Here is a 24,803-nt window from a genome sequence, read left to right on the forward strand (position 1 = left end):
ATAAAAAGAAATATGTTTTTTTCTGAAAGTTGTTTTAGGGAAAAAAGAAAAAAAAAAAACTGTCCATTTTGAGGTATGTTTCAAGATACCTGGCTGACATATTGTTTTCAGGAAGAAGGGGAATTTCCAGAACCTTTGTGCTGGCAATTATTATCTCTTGACTTGCAGTAGCAACAGTTTTCCCAGTGATTCGATGCACCTGGTAAAATGCATGAGGTCGTAAATATCGGTCATCTGCTGTTCCAATAAACATCTGTAGATTTATCGGCTTTTCATTATAGCCCAGGAGCTAATTAGGAAGAACAAATGGAAAAATACAATTCATTATCCATGTATTTACAATAAGCTTAGAAGAGTAAGTCTGTTATATTTGTAACATATTATTGATACAGAAAATGTATTTCAAAAAGATAACAGTAAGAAAAATAAGTGAACAATCTTCCACATTTCAGAAGTTTATGAGTTATAAAATGTTAGAATATGTTACAAAGGGATGAGGGCTTTTTCCTGTATAAGTATCTAGAACAATAAAAATTTTACAAAGTCTTCTTACAGAATGCTATGAAGAACCAAAAGGAATGATGATTCTCTTTGTCAGGCAGCATAAACCGTCTAGATCAGACTTAAAAAACTTTGGTGTGCAGAAAGCTCCTCTAAGAGGCTATTAAAATCAGAGACAGTTTGTTTTAGAAGAATCTCAAAAAGCCTATTAGATACGTTACCAACTTAAAATTTCAACTGACTTAACAGGCTGGGCTACCTGACATTCTCTGGTATTCTTCTTTCACTATTGTTGAGGTGAAGATAAGTATACAGAGGGAGGACCAAGAGGTGCTGGAGGTAAAAAAAAAAAAAAAAAAAAAAGTGGCCACAAAGAAGGAGGGAAATAAAGGAAACAGAGCCTAAAGAAGTATACATTTGGCACTTAGGGAGACTCCCCTATCCAATCTGATGGCTGAATAGCATTAGTATGACCCATCATCATGCAGATAACAATTAAAAACTGGAACATAAAGAATGACTTGAAAGCATGGAGGGTAACCAACATAAGCATATTCTGGAAGCAAACTGACACATGTAAGAAGAGGATAAGGAAAAGTGTGTTTCCTGTTTTAAAGGCTTTTAACCTGAGAGAAGGCCAGAGTCCATGCCTTACAAAGTGGCTGAAACTCCTACAGAAAATCTAGTCTGGGGCGCCTGGGTGGCTCAGTCCATTAAGTGTCTGTCTTCAGCTCAGGTCCCGGGATAGAGCCGCGCGTCAGGGTCCCTGCTCTGTGGGGAACCTGTCTTTCCCTCTGCTCTTCCCCCCACTCGTGTTCTCCGTCTCTCTCAAATAAAATTAATAAAATCTTTAAAAAAAAAAAAAGAAAGAAAGAAAGAAAAGAAAATCTAAAGTCTGAAGGGCCTGAAGAACAGGACAACCACAGCTCCTGGAGAGTAAGAGGGAAATCCCAGAAAGGAGACAGCCGGAGAAGGGAAGCTCCAAATTATATATATAAACTTTGCCCAATCGTTTGGTTGACCTGGGAACCACCTATGAACATGTCAGATCCCAAGGAATGTAAGGCTAACATAACTGAAATGAGATTATGAGCTGCCACCAACCATAGAGAGACACGTTTTACAGGTTGACTCCAACCAAGTTAAGTGACTGCTTAAACAAAAAACCAAAAATTCAACATTCTTTGGGGGTACATTTGGGTGTATATCTGTTTTTGTTTTGATGTTTTTGAGTTGGGGGTTCTTTATATAATCTGAATTAATCCCTTGCAGATATGTGATTTACAAATATTCTCTCTCATTCTGTAGTTTTTTTCACTTTCTTAGTAGTGTCCTTTGATACGTGAAAGTTTTTAAATTTGATGGAGTCCAATTTATCTGTTTTGTCTTTTGCTGCTTATACTTTTGGTGCCATACTTGAGAAACCATTTCCAAATCCAATGTCAAGAAGGCTTCCCCCAATGGTTCCTTCTAAGAGTTTTACAGCTTTAGGTCTCACATTTAGGTCCTTGATCTATTTTGAGTTTATTTTTGTATATGATGTAAGGTAAGGGATCAACTACATTATTTTGCATGCAGATATCCAGTTTTCCCAGCACCATTTGTTGAAAAGATTGGCCCTTCCCCCACTGAATAGTCCTGGCATCCTACAGAAAATGAACTGACCAAATATGTTAAGGGCTTATTTTGGGGCTTTGTCTTCTATTTCATTGGTCTGTTTTTATGCCAGTACCACAGTGTTTGAAATACTATAGTTTCGTAGTAAGTTACAAGTCAGGAAAGTAAGTCCTCCAACACTTTTTCAGGACTGTTTTGCCTATTTGAGACCTTTCGCAGTTCCATATGAATCTAAAAATATGCTTTTCCATTCAGCAAAAAAGGCAGTTGGAATTTTGGTCTAAGTATAGCACTGAATCTATAGAGTGCTTTGGGCAGTACTGATGGCTTAATAATGTTAAGGCTTCCTATCTACAAACACGGATATCTATTTTTATTTTACATATGCTTAAATTTATTTTTATATTTCCATCTATATTTTTCTTTCAGCAATATTTTATAGTTTTCAGTGTACATATTTTGATACCTCCTTGGTTCAGTTCATTCCTAAGTAAGTATTTAATTCCTTTAGATGTTACTGTAAATGGAATCGCTTTTTAAATTTCCTCTTCAGGTTGCTCATCAGTGGTACAGAGAGACACAAATGCTGAGCATATGCTAATCTTCCACCCGAAGTGCTGTATATACTAGCTCTGTAGTCTTCTTGTGGATGATTTTAGATTTTCTATATACAGGAACATATTATCTATGAATAGAGACAGTCTTACCTCTTCCTTTCCAATTCAAATGCCTTCTATTTCTTATATTGTCTAATAGTTCTGGCTAGAATTCCCAACACAAATGCTGAATAGCAGTGGTGAAAGTAACATCCTTCTTCCTAATCTTAAGGAGAAAGCTTTCAGGCTTTTACCATTAATTAAGTATGATTTTAGCTGTGGGCTTTTCGTAAATGACCTATCATGGTAAGGAATTTTCCCCCTTTCCCAGTTTGTGTGTGTGGGAAAGGCTATTGTGTGTGTTCATTTGTGTGTGTTAAATGAAAGGCTATTAAATTTTGTCAGATGCCTTTTCTGTGTCATCTGAAATGATCATGTATTTTTTATCCCTTCTGTTAAATGTGGTGTATCATATCAACTGATTTTCCTGTGTTGGGCCACCTTTTGCATTTTTGGGATAAATTCCACTTAGCAATGATGTATGATCCCTTTACTGTGCTCTTGGTTATGGTTTGTTAGTTTTTAGTTAAGAATTTTTGTTTATATTAGAAATAGAAATAGAAATAGAAATACTGTATCTTTGTCCTTATTCTTCAATTAAATTTTTTTTTCATATCTCTACTGAAATCCCTCCATCTCTTTACATATGTAGCTTACGTTTTCTACTAGATGGTTCAGCATTTTATCATGGCTATTATTAAAGACTCTTTCTGATAACTCCAACACAGATGGAGAGAGATCTAGACCATGTCTGGGCCTGCTCTTACCAATTGCTATTCTTTTTATTGTGGATCACACTTTCTTTTTTTTGTGTGTATTGCTGAACATATCCTGAACATTTTGTATTCCAGAGACTTCTAGAGACTTAAGTAGGAAAGTATTTACCTCCAGAAAAAAGCATGCTATTTCTTTTGTCAGGTAACAAATTCTTAAGCTGTGTCTGGGCTTTGCTGCAGCCTTAGTCTGATTCCCTTGCTTTGAGATAGTGGTTTCCTCATACCTGGTGGTCTTACAAGTTTCAGAAAGATGTGTCTCAGTAATCTCCACTCCTACTTTTAGCCACCAACTGGGAGAAAGATTTGTTCCATGGCTGCTTTAATCCATTAAACCAGCAAGGGAAAGACATAATAATGTAGGTTGCATAAAGTCTATTCTTCAATACACATACTGGAGGAGGTGTCCAGCTCTTCAAGGCAGCAGTGGAGTTTCCAGCACTCAGTCCCTAGCACTGCCACAACAAGTTATGGTCATGAGTCACAGTGTCAGTGATGTCTTCACTATAGCAGTACTGGGTTGGATGGCTGGACAGTGTTCCAGACCACGTAGCTTGAAGCCAGAGATTTTATAATACCTTTTAAGAAAAATTCTCCTCTCTTTCTGTACTATGGTTTATAAATTATCCTGATACATGATATCAAATATAAAATGCCCAATACAGTGTTGTCATGTAGGCAGTGATAAATACTAGCTACCAGTCTACATCCATATTTCTAGGTATGTAATGTAGTCAGAATTCGAGTATGTAGGAGTTCTAGTCTAATATGAGGTCTTTCAGGTGAACACTTCACTCCCCCTGCTTGTCCATTCATGAATCTATAGTGGAATTTGTAACTAAGCCACATCATAATTGATTATCCTCTAGCCCAGGAAAGGACATGAAGATTTCTGCCTATTCTGGGGTAATATAATTGACCTAGGATAGTTTTCAGGACTGTAACATTTACAGAGAAGCAATTAAAGCCTGGACCATTGCAATAGCCTTATAACTATTCTCCTTGTTCTTGCTCTTGCTCTCATACAGGCTATTTGCTGTCAGGAGACAGAACAAACTTTAACTAGATAATTTCATGCCCTGTTCAGAACTCTCTAATGGCTTCCTTCCAACACTGAACTAAATCCAAATGCCCTGTGGTGATTTATAAGGCCTATGTGATTTGAGCCCTGGCTAACTTGTTGCCTTACCTTCTCTTACTCTTTTCCCTTCCACAGTCTGCTCTAACCATCCTGGCCTTATTGCTTGACGAAACCCATGCTTATTCCTAACCTCAAGGCTTTCATATTTCATACTTTATCACTCTGGAACATTCTTTCCTCTGATCTTCATATTACCTCACTCCTTCAGTTCCATACTCAAAGGTCAGCTCCTCAGAGAAGACCACCCTACCTAAAATACCATATCACTGTCCCCTTCCCTTTTTTTAATTTTTCATAGTATGGATCACTACAAAAAGTATGTTATAGGAGTACCTGGGTGGCTCAGTTGGTTAAGTATGTGACTCTTGATTTCTGCTCAGGTCATGATCTCAGGGTTTTGAGATCAAGCCCCAGGTCAGACTCTCAGCTCTACAGGGAGTCTGCTTGAGATTCTCCCTTCCTCTCCCTCAGCTCCGCCCCTCACTAGGCAAGTGTGTGTGCTTGCTCTCTCTCTTTCTCTCTCTTGCAAATAAATCTTTTTTTTTACAAAGTGTGTTATAGATTTATTATCTGTTTTCCTCAGTACCTTTTAAGTTCCAAAAAGGCAGAAACTTTGTCTTCTACCTCTACCCCTTCCTCTTTTAACTGAAGATCCATTATGGAAATATGCGTATTGAATATCATTGCTTCAGCCAATACTATACAGATGACAACAAAATAAAGAACAAAGTGGCATGTATTAAACTTTAAGAAATTAGTGAAGACTTTTTAATTTAATTTTAAAGATTTTATTTAATTATTTGACACAGAGAGAGAGAAATCGCAAGTAGGCAGAGAGGCAGGCAGAGAGATGGGGAAGCAGGTTCCCTGCTGAGCAGGGAGCCCGATGCGGGGCTCAATCCCAGGACCCTGAGAACATGACCTGAGCCGAAGGCAGAGGCTTAACCCACTGAGCCATCCAGGAGCCCCTGAATTTTATTAATTTTTTTTAAGATTTTATTTAAAGAAATTAGTGAAAACTTTAAAAGGCAGAAATTTATTTATAATAAAAAGGATGTTGGGAAGAATATGATAAAAATCAATGAAGGCTCTCTGAAGGAAGGAAAAGACAGAATCATGGAAATCAACTAAGAGGCCAACACACTAAGTACTAACATCATGTGTACTGAAAATTTTTAAATTAGAATGGAAGCAAAAACATAAACAGAAAATAGAAACAGAGAGGGATGAATGCAATAAATCCTTCCCTATAGAGATTTTTCTAACTGACTATATATAGAATGAAAGAAAGGAAAAAAGAAGTTAGAAGTTCTGAGATTCAGGGGCGCCTGGGTGGCTCAGTGAAGTATCTGCCTTCAGCTCAAGTCATGATCCCAGGGTCCTGGGATCAAGCCACATGTTGGGCTCCCTGCTCAGTGAGAAGTCTGCTTCTCCCTTGTCCTCTCCCTCTGCCCCTCCCTCCGCCCCTCCATCCTCCTCGTGCACACACTCACTCTCATAAATAAAATCTTTTAAAAAAAGTTCTGAGATTCAGAATCCAATAGAATGGTGGTATCACTAGCAAGTAAAGTGAAGAAGTCACTTTATTTAGATTTAGAACAGTTTTGGAGACAAAGGAGGTAATGTTTTCACTGTTCGTCATGGTGTATTCAAAGTAACAGTGACACAGATAGATGTAAATGTGAGACTATATAAGATGTACATCCTTTTATTTATTATTATTATTATTTTAAACATTTTTATGTATTTATTTATTTGACAGAGAGAGAGATCACAAGTAGGCAGAGAGGCAGACAGAGAGAGAGGGAGAAGCAGGCTCCCTGCTGAGCAGAGAGCCCGATGTGGGGCTCGATCCCAGGACCCTGAGATCATGACCTGAGCCGAAGGCAGAGGCTTAACCCACTGAGCCACCCAGGCGCCCCTATTTATTATTATTTTTAAAATTTTATTTGACAGAGAGAGAGATCACAAGTAGACAGAGAGGCAGGCAGAGAGAGAGGAAGAAGCAGGCTCCCCACTGAGCAGAGAGCCCGATGTGGGGCTCAATCCCAGGACCCTGAGAACATGACCTGAGCTGAGGGCAGAGGCTCAATCCGCCGAGCCACCTGGGCGACCCTATACAACCTTTTAGACCAACCTTAACATTGACTGAATGATAAACACAACGCTTTGCTATCTATTTTGACAATAAAATAATACAGTCCACTGTGCCTTAAAAGGATGACCTCTGAAATCCATTTTTCTTTTGTTTTGACAGAAGTATGCATTGTAAAAGTTCCAGTACATCCATACTCTGAGGACTTGAGACACTATTGAGTTTTAAGATTTGCAACATCCTAAGCAAAGTGTGAGGTGATGCGAGTACCACCTATGTTCTCTATCTTAACTGCTCTGCCATCATTGCATAAAAACAGTCACAGACAATATATAAATGAATGAGCATCACAACAAGCAGAGTAAGGTACACTATGGGCATTTTATGACAAGGGGCCAGAGACTGAAATTCCTATCAATGCATGGGATAATCAGTTCTTTCAAGCACAGAACCAGTCGATATTGCACAGAACTTCAGAATGTCCTACAAACATTTACGTATATAGAAAAGTTCATGAACTTAGAATCCAACTCCCTAGTATATATAAATACCAAAAAAATGCATTTTTTTTAAGGTTTTATTTCTTTGTCTCAGAGTGAGAGAGGGAAAGCACAAGCATGGGGAGTGGCAGAGTGAGAGGGAGAAGCAGTCTCTCAGCCAAGCAAGAAGCCTAACGCGGAGCTCGATCCCGAGCCGAAGGTAGATGCTTAACCGACCGAGCCACCCAGGCACCCCAAAACTGCAGTTTTAACACATGAATGTTTAATGAATGTGACTACCATATAAACTGAAGAAAACTTTAGTAAGAGTTCATCATTTCTGAAAATCACGTTATTGCCAGTAATGCCACTTGTTAATGAAATTTAGGCTGATAATCAATATACCTGCTTTTGTATCTAGAACACTTGCAGTGATACTGCAGGTAAAAATACCTAACTACTTCATTGTCTTCTACAGTCAATACCAAGCTTTTTCATTTTGAAACACAACTATTTTGTTATAATTTAGTTTTCTACATTTATTTCCTTGTAATATTATAGCATTATTTTTATATTCTTAAATTTGTATAAGCAAGTTGATTAAATAATCTTTGCATTTCCATTTCAGGTTAATAAACTTGTATTATAAAATATCTGTTTAAAATAAAGTGGAGTTGGGTATGATCATTAGTCTAGAATATCTGTAAGTCAAGAGGCACATAGGTTGTTTTTTTTTTCTGACATATCTGTCTAAAAGCAAATCTTCCAATTTTCTGTCTAGGGAACATAAACTTATTCTAAGCATTTTGGGAGTTAAGAAAGGGGTCAGCAGTCTCCCTATTTAGTATGCAGACTTTCATTATGCCTCCACTCCATTTTCTGTACAGATCCTCAAGCTCTGCCTTCAGTAATTCTAGAACCTAGAATCTTTATTTTATTCCCTCTGAAGAGTAAATCTGCAATATTCTCACAGGGTAAGACAGTGGTTATCACATGGCTATGCCACATAAGAGAGAAATCCGGGAACTCTAACTACTTCTACAGACTTTCAAACAATCCTTTTGCTGTCAGCTCCACCTTGCATCCCACTTTCAGAGACACTCACTGCCTCAAATTCCCAGTCTTTCCAGGGTTCTTTGGTGTAAAAAGAGTTGTTTGTTATTGATTCTTTCTCTCTGTCCAACAGGCTTAAGTTGCAGCTGCCTAAGTTCTAATGAAAGTAAAACACATGTGTGCTATTTACTATATTTAACTGGAAGTTGCAGTTTTCTGTATTTATATAGTCAAGAAATCTATCAATATTCTCTCTTTCTTTAAGATTTTATTTTAAAGTAATCTCTACACCCAACGTAGGACTCAAACCTACAACCCCAAGATTAAGAGTTGCACACTCTGGGGCACCTGTGGGGCTCAGTCAGTTAAGTGTCAGACTCTTGATTTTGGCTCAGATCACTATCTCAGGGTCGTGGGACTGAGCCCTGTGCCAGGCTCTGGGCTCAGTGGGGTTTCTGCTTGAGATTCTCTCAATCCCTCTCGGTCTTTCCCTCCCCCGCATGTGCACGTGCATGTGTACTCTCTCACCCCCTCTCTAAAAAAAGGGGGGTTGGGGAGTTGCAAACTACACTGACTGAGCAGCCAGGCACCCCTCAGTATTTTCAGTTGGGATTTCTTTTCATATATTTTTGTAGAATAAGTTAATAAATTTTATATAGCTTTAACTGAAAATAATCCATAAAAAATAAAATGCCAAAATGATCACAATAAAAAAACCCTAAGTAAATTAATAACTAAAGAAGAAATTGGAAACCCATAGCTAATAAGTGATTATCTATTCCTTTCTGCTATACCTGTCGCTCTTTCATGTTTAATCCAAACTGAACAAACTATTCTATGGAACCAACTATTCATCTAGTAGAGGAAGAAATACCAACTTTACCACTTGCCTCCAAGTACTGTGCAAGGGACAGGGTCCATCCTGTTATCTCCAGAGCACAGTACAGTACTTAGCACGTTACAGATGTTCAACCATTGCTAAATGAATGAACTTTGGAGTAACACAGTACAATTTGGTGAAGCAAAATAACACATGGGGTTAGTCAACAGAATTATTTAAATAATAATAATAGTCACTGAAGCACGTTGTTCTAAACAGAGTAGTTGGGAGTCTAAAATAGAAAATACAAATAAAAATTTTATTGCTATCTATTAAGCTACCCAAATATCACATAACGTACCAGTAAGTACTATATACCAAAGTATCCTCGTCATATTAGATGACTCACATTAATACCAGCTTGGCAAAGACATAAGCCACCTGTCCTTTATACTTCGATAGTAAAATAAACCAGTGATGCGGGAAGGTAATCATGCATATAAGATTTCAAAGGGAATATATTTCATAACACATACTTCAGCCAGCATCTGCTCCAAGCGTATGTATTATATAGCATATGAAAAACAGGGTTTCTTCTATGTACCTTAGGGATTTTAAAGGACCATCAAATAAATTAGGCTGCCTTCCCATTTCATTTTCAGAGGAGCATTATGTTATAGGCCATAAACAAATTATTGCTGCTAACATTACTCTCTAAAAACTTTCATCTAGAATAATTATACCTCTCTTCAGGCCACCCTCTGCTTTGGAGAAAAAACTAAGCCAAGCTGTTTGTTATGTTTCTGTATCGTTTCCATAGCAAAGGTCTGTGCCTGCTTAATTTAACTAAAGCTGGAGTGTTAAAGCCTGAAGGTCACTATAGGACAAACAAGAGCAGCTTCAATAAGAGCAATTCTATTATCAGTTCTGCTAAATTACTTGGGGGTAGGGAATCTGAACATATCAGAAACATGAGAACACATCGTAGAGATACTAAAAATACAAAATTAAATTCCCATAATATAAATTGCCTCAAAGTGAAAATGTACATATAACATCATATAAAAAATCATCACCAGGGAAAGGATCTCAGTGTATGATGAAATAGAAAGTCTAAATATGAAAAAATTCTGTATTTTTATTTTAATTTTTTAAGATTTATTTATTTACTTCAGAAAGAGAGAGAAAGCAAGCAAGAGGGGGGAGGGGCAGAAGAAGGAGAGTGAGAACCTCAGGAAGACTGTGCAGAGTGTGGACCCCAAAGTGGGGCTCGATACCATGACTGTAAGATCATGACCCAAGGCAAAACCAAGAGTCGGATGCCACCCACCTGAGTCACCCAAGTGCCCTAACAATCCCCATTTTTAAAATTTCAATAATTTTTGAGAAAAGATTCAAAATATCTATGCCTTGGGGTGTCTGGGTGGCTCAGCTGGTTAAGCGTCTGTCTTTGGCTCAGGTCATGATCTTCAGGTCCTGGGACTGGCCTGCATCAGGCATCATGCCCGGTGGGGAGTCTGTTTTTCTCTCTCCCTCTGCCCTCCCCCGCACTTGTGCATGCACTCTCAAATTTTTTTTTTAAAGATTTTATTTATTTATTTGTCAGAGAGAGAAAGAGAGAGAGAGAGCACGAGCACAGGCAGAGACAGAGAGAGAAGCAGGCTCCCTGCTGAGCAAGGAGCCCGACGCAGGACTTGATCCCCGGACGCCGGGATCATGACCTGAGCCGAAGGCAGCCACCCAACCAACTGAGCCACCCAGGCATCCCTGCACTCTCAAATTTTAAAAATACAAAATATCTGTGCCTTAATACAACTGTCACTGTATAATAAAATGTATGTGTAGCTTTATGCAATTTTATCCCATGTGTAGATTCACATGACCAACATCACAGTCAAGATAAGGAACTCTTCCATCACCAAAAAGGAACTCTCTTTTGCTACCCCTTTACATTTGCAATATTCAACCTCTTCCTGTTCAATGGCTATCAAACCACCATTGCTCAAAACTTTCTGCAATGATAAACATCTTCGACATCTGCATTTTTAAAAAATTCCTGATTTATGTGGAATCAATTCTTGTGTAAATGTGACGTTTAGGTTCAGATTTATTTTCTGAATGAAAAATAAGTGGATGGCCTATGGATGTCCAATTCTCCAACATCATTTGTTAAAAGACAATGTAGGGGCTCCTAGGTGTTTCGGTTGGTTAAGCATCTGACTCTTGATTTTGTCTTAGGTCATGATCTCAGGGTTGTGAAAGCAAGCTGTGTGTCAGGCTTCTGCACTGGTCATGGAGCCTGCTTAAGATTCTCTCTCTCCTTCTCCCTCTGCCCCTTTACTCTCTCCTCCCCCTCCTTCCCTCCTTCCCTAAAAAAAAAAAAACAAGACAATGTAGTCATTAAGTCATTAGCCACATGCCTACCAAGTCTTGAAATGCTGTTAATGCAACAAAAGAACTCAATTTCTAATTTTGGTTAATTTTGGATCGAGTTTCACATTAGGGTCCTCGCTCAGTGGGGAGCCTGCTTCTCCCTCTCCCTGCCAGTCCCCCTGCTTATGCAGCATTCTCTTTTTCTGAAAAATAAAATCTTGGGGTGCCTGTGGCTCAGTCGTTAAGCGTCTGGGTCCTGAGATTGAGCCCTGCATCAGGCTCCCTGCTCAGTGGGGAAACTGTTTCTCCCTCTCTCACTCCCTCTGCTTGTGCTCCCTCTTTCACTATCTCTCCCTCTATCAATAAGTAAATAAGATCTTTGAAAAATAAAATAAAATCTTAAAAAAAAAAATTAAAAGTAGAATTATTGCATGATCCAGCAATTCCACTTCTTGATATATACCCAAAAGAATTGAAAGCAGGGTCTCAAAAAGATGTGCACATCCATGTTCACACCTATGTTATTCACAATGACTAAAATGTGGAAGAAATGGACAAGGGACATTGTATATACAATGATATCTTATGCAGCCCTAAAATGAAGGAAATTCTGATATATGTTACAGCATGGATCAATCTTGAGGACATTATGCTAACTGAAGTAAGCCTATCAGAAAAAGATGAATATTGTATGATTCTACATATATGAGGTATTTAGAGTTGTCAACATCATAGAGACAAAAAGTAGAATGGTGGTTTCCAGTGCCTGGAGGGAGAATGGGGTATAGAATTTCAGTTTAAAGATAAAAAGAGCTCTGGATGGGGCGCCTGGGTGGCTCAGTGGGTTAAGCGTCTGCCTTCGGCTCAGGTCATGATCTCAGGGTCTTGGGATCGAGCCCCACATCGGGCTCCCTGCTCAGCGGGGAGCCAGCTTCTCCCTCTCTCTATGCCTGCCTCTCTGCCTACTTCTGCCTACTTGTGATTCTCTCTCCATCAAATAAATAAATAAATAATCTTTAAAAAAAAAAAGAGCTCTGGAAATGGACAGTAGTAGTCAAAGTTGTACAACATTATGAATGTATTTAATACACTAAACTGTATGTGTAAAAATAATTAAGATGGTAAATTTTATGTGTATTTTACCACAATAAAAATTTTTGGGGAAAAAGGTATAAAAATTAGAAAGAAAGAAGTAAAACTCATTACTCAAAGATGACTTGACTGCTTAGAAAATCCAAAAGAAGCTAAAATAAACTATTAGGTCAAGAAATATAAAGTCAACATGAAAAAATTAATTACATTTCTATATTCTAGAAACAGAAAAACACTCAACACTGGAAATAACAAAAGATGTAGAAGATTTCTACTTTGAAGACTACAAAACACTGCAAGAAGGAATTAAATAATACCTAAATAAATGGAAGGATAGACCATATTCATGGACTAGAGGCATCAATATTATCAAGAGGGTAATCATAAATAAATAAATAAATAAATAAATTCACTATCCATGAAAAAAGATTAGCAGTTTGGACTTGACTAAAAAACTTTCATTCATCAAAACACACAACTAAGAAAGTGAAAATGCAACCAAAACACGAGAAAAAATTTTATTTGCAACACATATCTAACAAAAAACTTCTATTCAAAATATTAACTCCTATAAATCAATAAGAAAAAGAGTTAATTTAAAGACTGGTCAAGAGATGTGAACAGGCACCTGACAAAAGAGGACTGCCAAATAACTGACAAATACATGAAAAGATGTTCTACATCATTGGTCATTAGGAACCACAAATTAAAACCACTATGATTCCCCTAGAACTCTACTGGAATGGTTAAAAACTACCAGCAAACAAGAACTGGTATGGGTGATGATGTACAGTAATTGAAACCTTCATATGTGGCTAGTTAGGAGTAGAAATTGGTACAGGTACTTTGAAACACCAGCAATTCCACTCTTGGACATATACCAAAAAAAGTGAAGGCTTTGTCTGTTAGAAGATAGGCGTAGTGGGCCACCTGGGTACCTCAGTCGGTTAAAGCGTCCAACTTCAGCTCAGGACGTAATCTCTAGGTCCTGGGATCAAGCCCTATGTTGGGCTCCCTGTTCAATGGGGAAGTATGCTTTTCCCTCTCCCTCCCCCTGCTTGTGCTTTCTCTCTCTCTCTTGCTCACTCTCTCTGTCAAATAAATAAATAAAATCTTTAAAAAAGAAAAAAAAAGGTATAGTATACCTGAAACTAATATAATACTGCATGTTAACTGCACTGGAATTAAAATTAAAAAGATAAGCAAAAAAAAGGAAGAGAAAAAAGAACATAGCAGCTTTATTCATAATACTCCAAAACTGAACACGAACCAAATGTCTATGAATAGGATGACAGATAAAGAAATCACAGCAAATTCAAGCAATGAAATACTACACAGCAAAGAAAAAGAACACACACCCCCGACAATGGATGATTCTCACAGTCATAATGTTGAATAAAAGAAGCCAGACTCACAAAAACAGACACATAGATCAATGGAACAGAATAGAGAGCCCAGAAATAGACCCTCAACTCTATGGTCAACTAATCTTCGACAAAGCAGGAAAGAATGTCCAATGGAAAAAAAAAGATAGTCTCTTTAACAAATAGTGTTGGGAAAATTGGACAGCCACATGCAGAAAAATGAAACTGGACCATTTCCTTACACCACACATGGAAATAGACTCAAAATAGATAAAGGACCTCAATGTGAGAAAGGAATCCATCAAAATCCTTGAGGAGAACACAGGCAGCAATCTCTTTGACCTCAGCTGCAGCAACTTCTTCCTAGGAACATCGCCAAAGGCAAGGGAAGCAAGGGCAAAAATAAACTATTGGGACTTCATCAAGATCAAAAGCTTTTGCACAGCAAAGGAAACAGTTAATAAAACCAAAAGAAAACTGAGAGAATGGGAGAAGGTATTTGCAAATGACATATCAGATAAAGGGCTAGTATCCAAAATCTATAAAGAACTTATCAAACTCAACACCCAAAGAACAAATAATCCAATCAAGAAATGGGCAGAGGACATGAACAGACATTTCTGCAAAGAAGGCATCCAGACGATCAACAGACACATGAAAAAGTGCTCCATATCACTCGACATCAGGGAAATAAAAATCAAAACCACAATGAGATACCACCTCACACCAGTCAGAATGGCTAAAATTAACAAGTCAGGGAATGACAGATGCTGGAGAGGATGCAGAGTAAGAGGAACCCTCCTACACTGTTGGTGGGAATGCAAGCTGGTACAGACACTCTGGAAAACAGTATGGAGGTTCCTCAAAAAGTTGAAAATAGAGCTACCCTATGACCCAGCAATCGCACTACTGGGTATTTACACTAAAGATACAAACGTAGTGATTCAAAGGGGCACGTGCACCCAAACGTTTATAGCAGCAATGTCCACAATAGCCAAACTATGGAAAGAACTTAGATGTCCATCAACAGATGAATGGATAAAGAAGATGTGGTGTGTATACACACACACACACACACACACAGGAATACTATGCAGCCATCAAAAGAAATGAAACCTTGCCATTTGTGGTGATGTGGATGGAACTAGAAGGTATCAGGCTTAGCGAAATAAGTCAGTCAGAGAAAGACATTATCATATGATCTCCCTGATATGAGGAAATTGAGAGGCAACATGGGGGTCTGGGGGGTAGGAAAAGAATAAATGAAACAAGATGGGATCGGGAGGGAGACAAACCATAAGAGACTCTTAATCTCACAAAACAAACTGAGGGTTGCTGGGGAGGGGTGGGTAGGGAGAGGGTGGTTGGGTTATGGACATTGGGGAGGGTATGTGCTATGGTTAGTGCTGTGAAGTGTATAAACCTGGCAATTCAGACCTGTACCCCTGGGGCTAATAATGCATTATATGTTAATTAAAAATTTTTTTTAAAAAAAGAAGCCAGACTGAAAATAGGACATATTGTATGATACAATTTATATGAAATTCAAGAAAAAAAGACAAATCTATGATGATAAGACATCAGAAACAAGATCACCTTTGGGTGGGGGATACAAATTAGGAATGACACAAGGGAATCTTCTGGGTGCTTAAAATATTTCATAAACTGGGGCACCTGGTAGGCAGTCAGTTGGGCGTCCTACTCTTGGTTTTGGTTTTGGTTTTGGTTTTGGATCAGGTTGTAATCTCAGGGTGGTGGGACTAAGCCCTGAGTTAGGCTCCACACTCAGCATAAGTCTGCTTAAGACTCTCTTTATGTCTCCCTCTGCCCCTACCCCCTCAAATAAACAGATAAATAAATCTTTTAAAAAATAACATATTCTATATCTTAACCTTTGTGGTATTTTATGGGTGTGTGCATGTGTTAAAAATTCACTGAGCTGTACACGTTAAGACTTATACTTTAGTGACAATCTTACACAGCAATAAAATGTCCAAAAAAAAAAAAAAAAGCCAATACACAGCAAAATCAGGGCCTTTTTGGGGGGAGGGTCCTTGAGAACCAAGCACACAACTCTTATGTGTGATGGGTCAGACCAATAAGGAATGACAAATGATGCCTTCCTTTCCTGAGTATTACAAAATTCTCAGAACAGCAGAGATATCTACAAAATGTCTTTCTAGTTGCCAGAAAAGGGCCTCCTCTGTTAGACGGAAAAACGAGGTCTCGGAAGTAGGCATAAACAAATTAAGAGTGTCCATACAAAGCACACAACCCTGCAAGTGTGGTACAGTATACAGAATCAGGCATCAGTTTTATTTCCAATTTGCAATGACTGGCTCTGATCATGCAATGCTTGTTTTCCTCTGATTATTAGAAAAAGAGAGAACTTCTGGATAAAGACAATGGAATATAGTAGTATCACAATCTTCTTCCCCCAATACCTAACAAAATAAACAAAATATATATGTCTGTGGTGGTAGCAGGGACAGTATGAGAAATGCAAAACAGAAGATTAAGATTCTGATTTGTTTAAAAAAAAAAAAGGATTCTGATTTCTGTGGCAGAACTGCTAACTAATCCATACCTTTACCCACCAGGAAGAGTACTAAGAATAAATAAAATTAATAAGTAAATTAATGGAATAAAAGCCATAAAGTGAGAAAATAAAACAGAAAATGCTAACTAATTTACAGCCTTTTATCTCCCATGTTGTTTGAGAACTTTGGTCTATAGCCTGAGGAGATGAGGGTAAACAGGGACAGAATTAGTTAAAGGTTGGCCTTGTTGAGTTTGGCTCAAGAGAGTGAACAGTATCATGTACGTATTATGGCCCACTCCCATTACTCCAGTATGTATCATATTTTCAGGAGCTGTGCTTTTTTCCCCTAGTACAGCTGAGACCTGGAAGACTGTAAGCACTCCTGACCTTTTCTGTCTCTGCCAAAGGGCCTGGAGCAGAAGGTAGTATCTTTCATTCTTTTTTTTCTTTCTTTTTTTTTTTTTTAATTTATTTATTTGTCAGAGAGAGAGAGGGAGAGAAGAGTGAGCACAGGCAGACAGAATGGCAGGCAGAGGCAGAGAGAGAAGCAGGCTCCCTGCCGAGCAAGGAGCCCGATGTGGGACTCGATTCCAGGACGCTGGGATCATGACCTAAGCCCAAGGCAGCTGCTTAACCAACTGAGCCACCCAAGCGTCCCAGTATCTTTCATTCTTAAGGAAAAATTTTTTCTTGACTTTTTGCAGAGACGGTTACTTACAATTATGATTTACTTTGCTGCAAATTAGTTAAAAATGGAGGGAAAGAGAAAGTGAGATTTAAGCCAGACGTAGGGGTTGATCCCACCACCATGAGATCATGACTTGAGCCGAAATCAAGAGTTGGAAACTTAGCCCACTGAGCCACCCAGGTGCTCCACAGAGAGAACCAGTTTTTAATTAAAGGTATACTGTGGAAACAAATCACTTGGACTTTAAAAAAATTTTTGTTCATTTAAGCTCTTGAGAATAATTTCTTTCGGGGCGCCTGCGTGGCTCAGTGGGTTAAGCCTCTGCCTTTGGCTCAGGTCATGATCCCAGGGTCCTGGGATTGGGCCCTACATCAGGCTCTCTGCTCAGCAGGGAGCCTGCTTCCCCACCCCCTTTCTCTCTGCCTGCCTCTCTACTTGTGATCTCTCTGTCAAATAAATAAATAAAACCTTTAAAAAAATAATTTCTTTCTTGGTAAGAAAAATCAAAGATATAGGAAATGAGGCAAAGAATCGTCTTCCTTAATCTAAGTGACATAAGCTCTCTTTTAAGAGCGAAATATGACTAACAAATGGCAGAATTCCTAAGACAACTGACATAAAGCACTGAATAAATTTAAGATATGCAACATAATGACTTGACTTACATAAATTATGAATTGATTACCACGATAAATTTAGCTACATTCATCACCTGATATAGTTACCAAAACTGAGAGAGAGAGAACCAAAAGGTTGTTTTCCTTGTGATAAAAGCTTTAGGATCTACTCATAGCAACTTTCAAATATATCATATAGCAGTGTTAACTATAGTCATCATGTTGTATGCTACATCCGCAGTACTCATTTATACTATAACTGGAAGTCTGTACCTCCTGACCACCTTCAACCAGCTCCGTCACTGGTAACCACAAATCTGATTTCTTTATTTTTTTAAAAGATTTACTTATTGGGCGCCTGGGTAGCTCAGTGGGTTAAAGCCTCTGCTTTCAGTTCAGGTTATGATCTCAGAGTCCTGGAATCAAGGCCCATGTCGCGCTGTCTGCTCAGCAGGGAGCCTGCTTCCCCCTCTCTCTCTGCCTGTCTGTCTGCCTACTTGTGACTTTTCTCTCTGTCAAATAAATAAATAAAATCTTTTAAAAAATAAATAAAAATAAAAAGATTTATTTGTTTATTTGAGAGAGAAAGAAAGAGCATGCACATGCACATGGGAGGAGAGGGAGAGGGAAAGAATCCCAAGCAGACTCGCTGCCAAGCATGGAGCCCAGCACAGGGCTTGATATCACGACCCCAAGATTGTGAGTCAAGCCGCAACCAAGAGTCAGATGCTCAATCAACTGAGGCACCCAGGCTCCCCCAATTTCTTTCTATAACTGACATTTCCTGCTACAAGTCATTTTAACACCGTCCCCCAAAATGTAAAGTTTGTCAAGAACTATGAAATACTGTTTATATACAGGAAATGACAGTTCATAAACTGTATTTGTTCTAACTCACCTCAGATATAATTAATTTCTCCACAATACACAATGTCATTAAGACAAGTTCTGACAAAGAAAAGGGTGACTCAATGTTATTATACACAGCCATTCTGATGTTTGAGTATTTAAGGCAACAAACATTCTCAAATATGAAAAAATCCAAGAAACACAGAATCCAAAGCCCTCCTTAAACAAAAACACCTAACAGTGAAATAAGTAAAAATTAGTAGTAATTATTGTATCCAACTAAATATAGGACTAAAGCTAAACAATGGGGAATGACAGGGTATAAGGGTGGGAAGATGGCTCTGCATCAGCAGGGAAAAATAATATAAGCAACAAAATTCAGGAGGTAGTGAGTGGAGGAGAAGTTTAAGACAGACAATCACCTAATCTTTCAAGCAGGGAGTCAATTCAAACCATTAAACAACGATTCAGTTTCTCAATAATTTCTTTATTATCTTTGACCTTAGATCTTTTTAGGACCTCTGACCATGAAGAAAAATATCTAAGATTCAGTAGTTCTCAGTTTTACTTCTGTTTCATTTTTAAAATGTTTCATTCAAATAAAATTAAAGGTAATAGTCAACTATTATGACTCAAAACTTACATATTAGATATATTTCACACACTCAACTATTATATAATTTTTATGATTTCATGTTAGTTTTATTTTCTTCTAATAAATTCAGATAAAAATTAGTTAAATATTTTAATCACAAAGATGTTCAATATAATCTTGTCCTTAAAAAATTCACTCTATTTTCTAGCCATCCATTCAGTCTTTCACTAACTATACAGAGAAAATTATCTACAATGTTAATGAAATATTAACAACTACTTATTTCTGGGTTTTTTTTTTTTAAGATTTTATTTATTTGATAGAGAGCACAAGTGGGGGGAGCAGCAGGCAGAGAGAGAAGCAGGGAACTTCTCAGCAGGGAGCCAGTGGGGGGCTCCATCCCAGGATCCCAGGATCATGACCTGAACCAAAGACAGACACTTAACCAAGTGAGCCACCCAGGTGCCCCATTCTGAGGGGCTTAGATTTGGGGTAATTTATTGCTTTATTCTACTTTTCTGATATTACTTGGATTTTAAATGGGCATGTATTACACTTAAAAGCCTAATACAGCTGTGATTTTGTTTTTTGTTTTAATGAGAAAAACAACTGTTTGACCACTATAATCTTTCCCCAGAGTTCCCCAGCTAGAGTCAGTCTGCAATCAAAAGACTGTTTTTCAGTACAGAAAACAAAACAAAACACCTCAATGCAGAAGTGCTGCCATTATCCACAAGAACACAAAACCTCAATGGAGGTTTTCAAGCTTTGAGTTTTCGGTCTCTGGGCTCAGTAGTACCTAAATGAGTAGACTTTATCATCAACAGATGTATGATTATCTCCAAAAGAAGCCCCAACTCATACCTTTACAACAGGATGTCCCCCAGTAGATGCTTTTACTGCTCCTCGACTACCTTCAGTTTCATAATGGGCTCGATGGTGAGTTTTAGGTTGCACTTCTATTTTCAGTTCACACTGTCCAAAATGAGTTGGTAAAGGCCAGTCTAGTGGAGGTAATGAAGATGTGCTATAAACAAAAAACACACAAAAAATGCATTTCACCACACTATTCTTGCCAAGCAATTATTTAAATCACTTCTTTGCTAGAACCAACAATTTATTTCTTCCTATGATCTCTGAAGCAGAGTAAAGCAAAAGAAAACTTCACTTAATAAGTTATAACATTAGATATGATGGATACTTAAGAAATAATTCTTGAACTGAAGAATAAAATCAATTTCACTTACTTTTTGGCTTCCTGCATTATTTTTAAAAGGACAAATTCTAACATTCTATAAAACTATAACTGATTTTTCAACTATGTGTACATAATTACAAAAAAAATAATTTATGATGTCCATCTATGTGTATATATCAGTGTCTAAGGATCCAAAGATCCTTGTATCTCAGTACATAGGTCTCCCTCCCTGATGTGTACCTACAGAAGTTAGTCTGTTTTACATGTTGTTTCCCCACTTTTTCCCTATTGCTCTTTCCCGTCTCACTGAAATACTGCTTACAGTCAGCAGTATACTGCAACGTGAGGTACAAATTTAAGTTCACTACACACCTGGCTGAAAAAATATAAGGCCTATCACTGCAGTACTCTAAATGTCAATTTTGGAGAAAATGTCAGTAGATCAATAAGATAATTTAAACGGCTTAAAGGAATATAGATTCATTCAGACATATTATCACTGAAAATGTGGGATTTAAAAAAGAAATAACCTATATGTCTATTGGTCAAATATTAAAGGACCTAAAGCTACAATGATTTATGTTAAAAATATCTTTTTAGTGACTGGTGAATTTGTACTGTTAAGGTCTCTTCTACCTCTGAAATGCTATCATTCCCAACATTCATTTCTCTGAATGTCCCCAGCCCAGCTTTACTAACTACTGTGAAACACAGAGGTATGAACTTTTATTAGGCTGAAACAACTCAATTTCAACTCTTGGCTAGTTTCCACACTGTTTCACAGACTTAGCCAAACCCCTACAAAGATCAAGATAATTTTCAAAAGCAGCGTGTGTAATAGGCTCAAAGGTGTCTTCAATACCGTAATTCCACATTTTATTTTTCTAAAGATTTGGATCCAGAAATAAACATTCATACCAATGAAAAAGCATTAAAAAAAAAAAAAAGGTAAACAAACCTAACTTCACTATGTGCATGATAAAAGTTCTTTTCTAATCAATTATAAACTAGATTAATTCTAAAAAATAAAATAGGATTATGGTAACTGATCAGTTATTTGGAAAATAAAGTTGTTACACTGTTCTCTACTCCAGGCCTTAGCCAGACTTAAGATTCAAAAATACATATATGTAAATACAATTACTATATATTATGTTATATACACATATTGTAAAATTAATATGTAAATAAAAATATTTAGAAATGTGCAAGTTAGATTTTTGTTTATTTTTAATTATTTTAGCCTGGGTAGGGTTTTCAAATATAACACAAAATCCAAAAGCCATATGGCAGATGACAAATTTGAATACATGAAATATTAAAATTCCTCTACACTAATAAAAAATTCAAACTTATAAAATTAAAAGACAAACAATTCTGAAAAAGCTTGCCATTATACAAATTTCACTGGTACATTAAGCTCTTAAAAATATAAAATGCCTATTCACAATTAGTTTTATTAGTAATTTAACTCATACTATAATCAACCTTTTACAAGAAGCTTTTTTAGATAAGAAAATTCTTTCTAGGCATTCTTAAATGTAATCTACTATTATTTACAATTCATTATCTACACGCTTTTAAAACACTAAGTCCAGCCTATCTAAAGGCCCTTTGAAGAATCAATGGAAAATACACGCAGACTTTAAATGATTTGTCCAAAAGACACTGAAAACAAAACAAAACAAAACAAAAACAAAAACCGGGGTGGGGTGGGGAATGGTCAAACCATTCCATACAGATAATGTAATCACATGCCACCAATAACCCATAAGCATGAAAAATGACCAGCAGCCATTTCCATCAACTCACCGAAATATTGGGGTATGGCCAGGCTTTGGTTTGTTCCAGGTAAAGGGTGAAGGAACTGAAAGAAATTGGTCACCAGATGAATCTTTCTTTAAAGGATACTGAGATCCAAGGCCATCATCTATTGAAGTCTCCCGGGATGGTGATACATTCCCTTGGTCATCTGAACAGAGCTCTAATTTTCCTGGTAGTACAGTAGCTTGATCTTCAGAAGTCTTCCTTGTTTTCAGAGGGATATCAGTCTCTACACAGTACTGAAATGGAAAAAGTACAGGGCCAAGGCCTGATCCACCCTGGACAGAAGCATTAAGCCAGGTATCTTCTGTTACACTTCCCCTGGGGGAGTGACCAGGAGAAGGAACAGGTGAGTGATGGGGTGAAAGGGAACCAGCATAACAAACCTCAGCACTCGAGTGCCGTCGTTTCCCACAGGGGGAAGTAGGCCTTGATGAGGGCCCTGAAGCTGGCCTGGGGCTCAGCCAATTCTCATCAGTGACACTCGATCTAGGAGAGTGGCAAGGAGATTGCCTGGGTGACAAGGAGTGTCCAAGTCCATATTGTTGATGCCAGGACTCTTCTCCAGGGCAACCTCCGGGTGAGCCACCAGGAGAAGTCAGAGGGGATCCGAGAGTAAATCGGGCAGCAGCTTCATTCAACTCCGAATCCACATCATCATAAATGTGTGAAAGAGATTCACAAGAAGATGCATCTGAGAACCAGCTCCTAGAAGATATACTGCTGGCAGGACTAGGACTAAGGGAAGACTCCCGGTAGGATGGCTCAAGAGGAAGATAGAGATGATCTCTAGAAGGCCTTTCCAAATATTCCCTTTCTGGGTCATTTATATGTAGGTCATCTTCATGAGCATCTACTTCTTGATGACAGTTAGGAGAGATGGATGTAATCTGAATGCTTGGGCACTCAAAAGGTTTGGGACCACCTAATGGGCTGTATTTAGATTCAGGAATCTCACAAGTTCCTTCATAGCTTTTGTGACCTTGGAGCTGAAACGATGGTGACAAAACAGAAGAGTGAGACGGTAATCCATGATGTGGTAAGCAAAGTGGTGAGTTTAAAGTAGATGGAGGTGGATCTACATTAAAGATGTAAATGGATGCACAATCATCTGGCTCAAGATCTATGGGGAGAAAGAAAAAAAAAGAAAAGAAAAAAGAAAAAGAAATCAACAAAACAAGAAATTAGAAAATTTAGATGTATAAATTACTAGATGAGAAAGTAAATAATCTTGAGAGAAAAAAGTGGACATAAAATGTACATCATTAGCTCTACTAAAGAGTGATGTGTGTGTTTTATTTATATTCAAATCCCTACTCTGCCAACACCAATGATGTGTGCTTTTAAAAAAAAATTTTTTTTTAACATAATCTCTATAACCCAACATGGGACTTCAACTTACAACCCTGAGATCAAGAGTTGCATGCTCTACTGAATGAGTCAGTCAGGAGCCCCAACGTGGTTTTTAAAAAAATGTATTTGGTTATTTCTGCAGATATTATTTATATCACATATTTATTTATGTAACTATATGTGTAATTTCCCCATTTCCAGATTTTCTAAAATGAAAATCGAAAAACATCTGAAAATAAATGTTCTATATAAGAAATAATCATATATGTAATTCTAAAAAACATTCATGAAATTATAAAATGATACAATCCTATCAATTCAGCCTCATCTGGGGTCTGCAAGTTAAAATGGACTAAGGGATAGAACATTTGAATAGTCTTTGGAATGTTTTTAGTTAATAAGTATACATACTAAGTTTATTAACAAGAAGGACTGCAGACTCAACTCAGGAGACCCAGATTCTAGTCTACCTTTGCCATTAACTGTGAGCTCTTAGTCATATCATTTAACCTCTCCAAGGCCTCAGTTTCCATGTAGTAGTACCAGAACTTTATATATTAAAGAATTTTTTTTTTTTAATTTGAGAGAGAACGCACACACATGCGTGCATGAATAAGGGGAGAGGTAGAGGAATAGGGAGAATCTCAAGCAGATTCCCCACTGAGCACTGAGCCTGCAGGACTCAAGCCCAGGATCCTTTGATCATGACCTAAGCTGAAGTCAGATGCTTAACCAACTGAGCCACCCAGGCTCCCCAAGAAATTTTTATGATTAACAACAGCAGCTTTCTCCTTCAACATTATACCATCAAGAATTCATATCTTTGGACATAGCAGACCAGGCTTATAAGAGCCAAATGATCCCACTGGATCCAATTTACCTCAACTAGAAAATAACTCATTATAGCTTTTAACCTATGATTGGTTATTAAAGTAAACCTTGTAAGGGCAGAGCTTTTAAAATGCAACCCTTCCTGGATGGAATATTTACCACTAAACAAGTCCTGCCAAATTACCTACTGAGAATTTGCAGCAAAAAGGGTATTTTGCAACTTTACTTTTAGAATGGAGTGATTATTATTCTTTTCACAGAGACAGAAGTTTGAAGCACTAGCACAAGGTGCTGGTTAACACCTTCACTTTCTCCAAAGAGATGGGAAACCGAAGACAAAAC

General features: G+C 37.7%; 1 protein-coding gene across 3 annotated transcripts in view; it reads right to left on the reverse strand.

The window, feature by feature from the left end:
- Positions 1-24,803, reverse strand: part of NFATC3 (nuclear factor of activated T cells 3) — a 130,346-nt gene that overhangs the window by 63,497 nt on the left and 42,046 nt on the right. For all 3 annotated transcript variants that reach the window (XM_032854124.1, XM_032854126.1, XM_032854125.1), the window contains exons 2-4: positions 22,266-23,400; positions 20,120-20,282; positions 90-289 (exon numbers count right to left, since the gene is read on the reverse strand). In XM_032854124.1, coding sequence (XP_032710015.1) covers positions 90-289; positions 20,120-20,282; positions 22,266-23,400 — 1,498 coding nt within the window. The remainder of the gene's footprint in view (positions 1-89; positions 290-20,119; positions 20,283-22,265; positions 23,401-24,803) is intronic.

The sequence above is a fragment of the Lontra canadensis genome, unplaced genomic scaffold (genome assembly GCF_010015895.1).
Source record: "Lontra canadensis isolate GAN:19392208 unplaced genomic scaffold, GSC_riverotter_1.0 scaffold8, whole genome shotgun sequence".
Classification (NCBI taxonomy): domain Eukaryota; kingdom Metazoa; phylum Chordata; class Mammalia; order Carnivora; family Mustelidae; genus Lontra; species Lontra canadensis.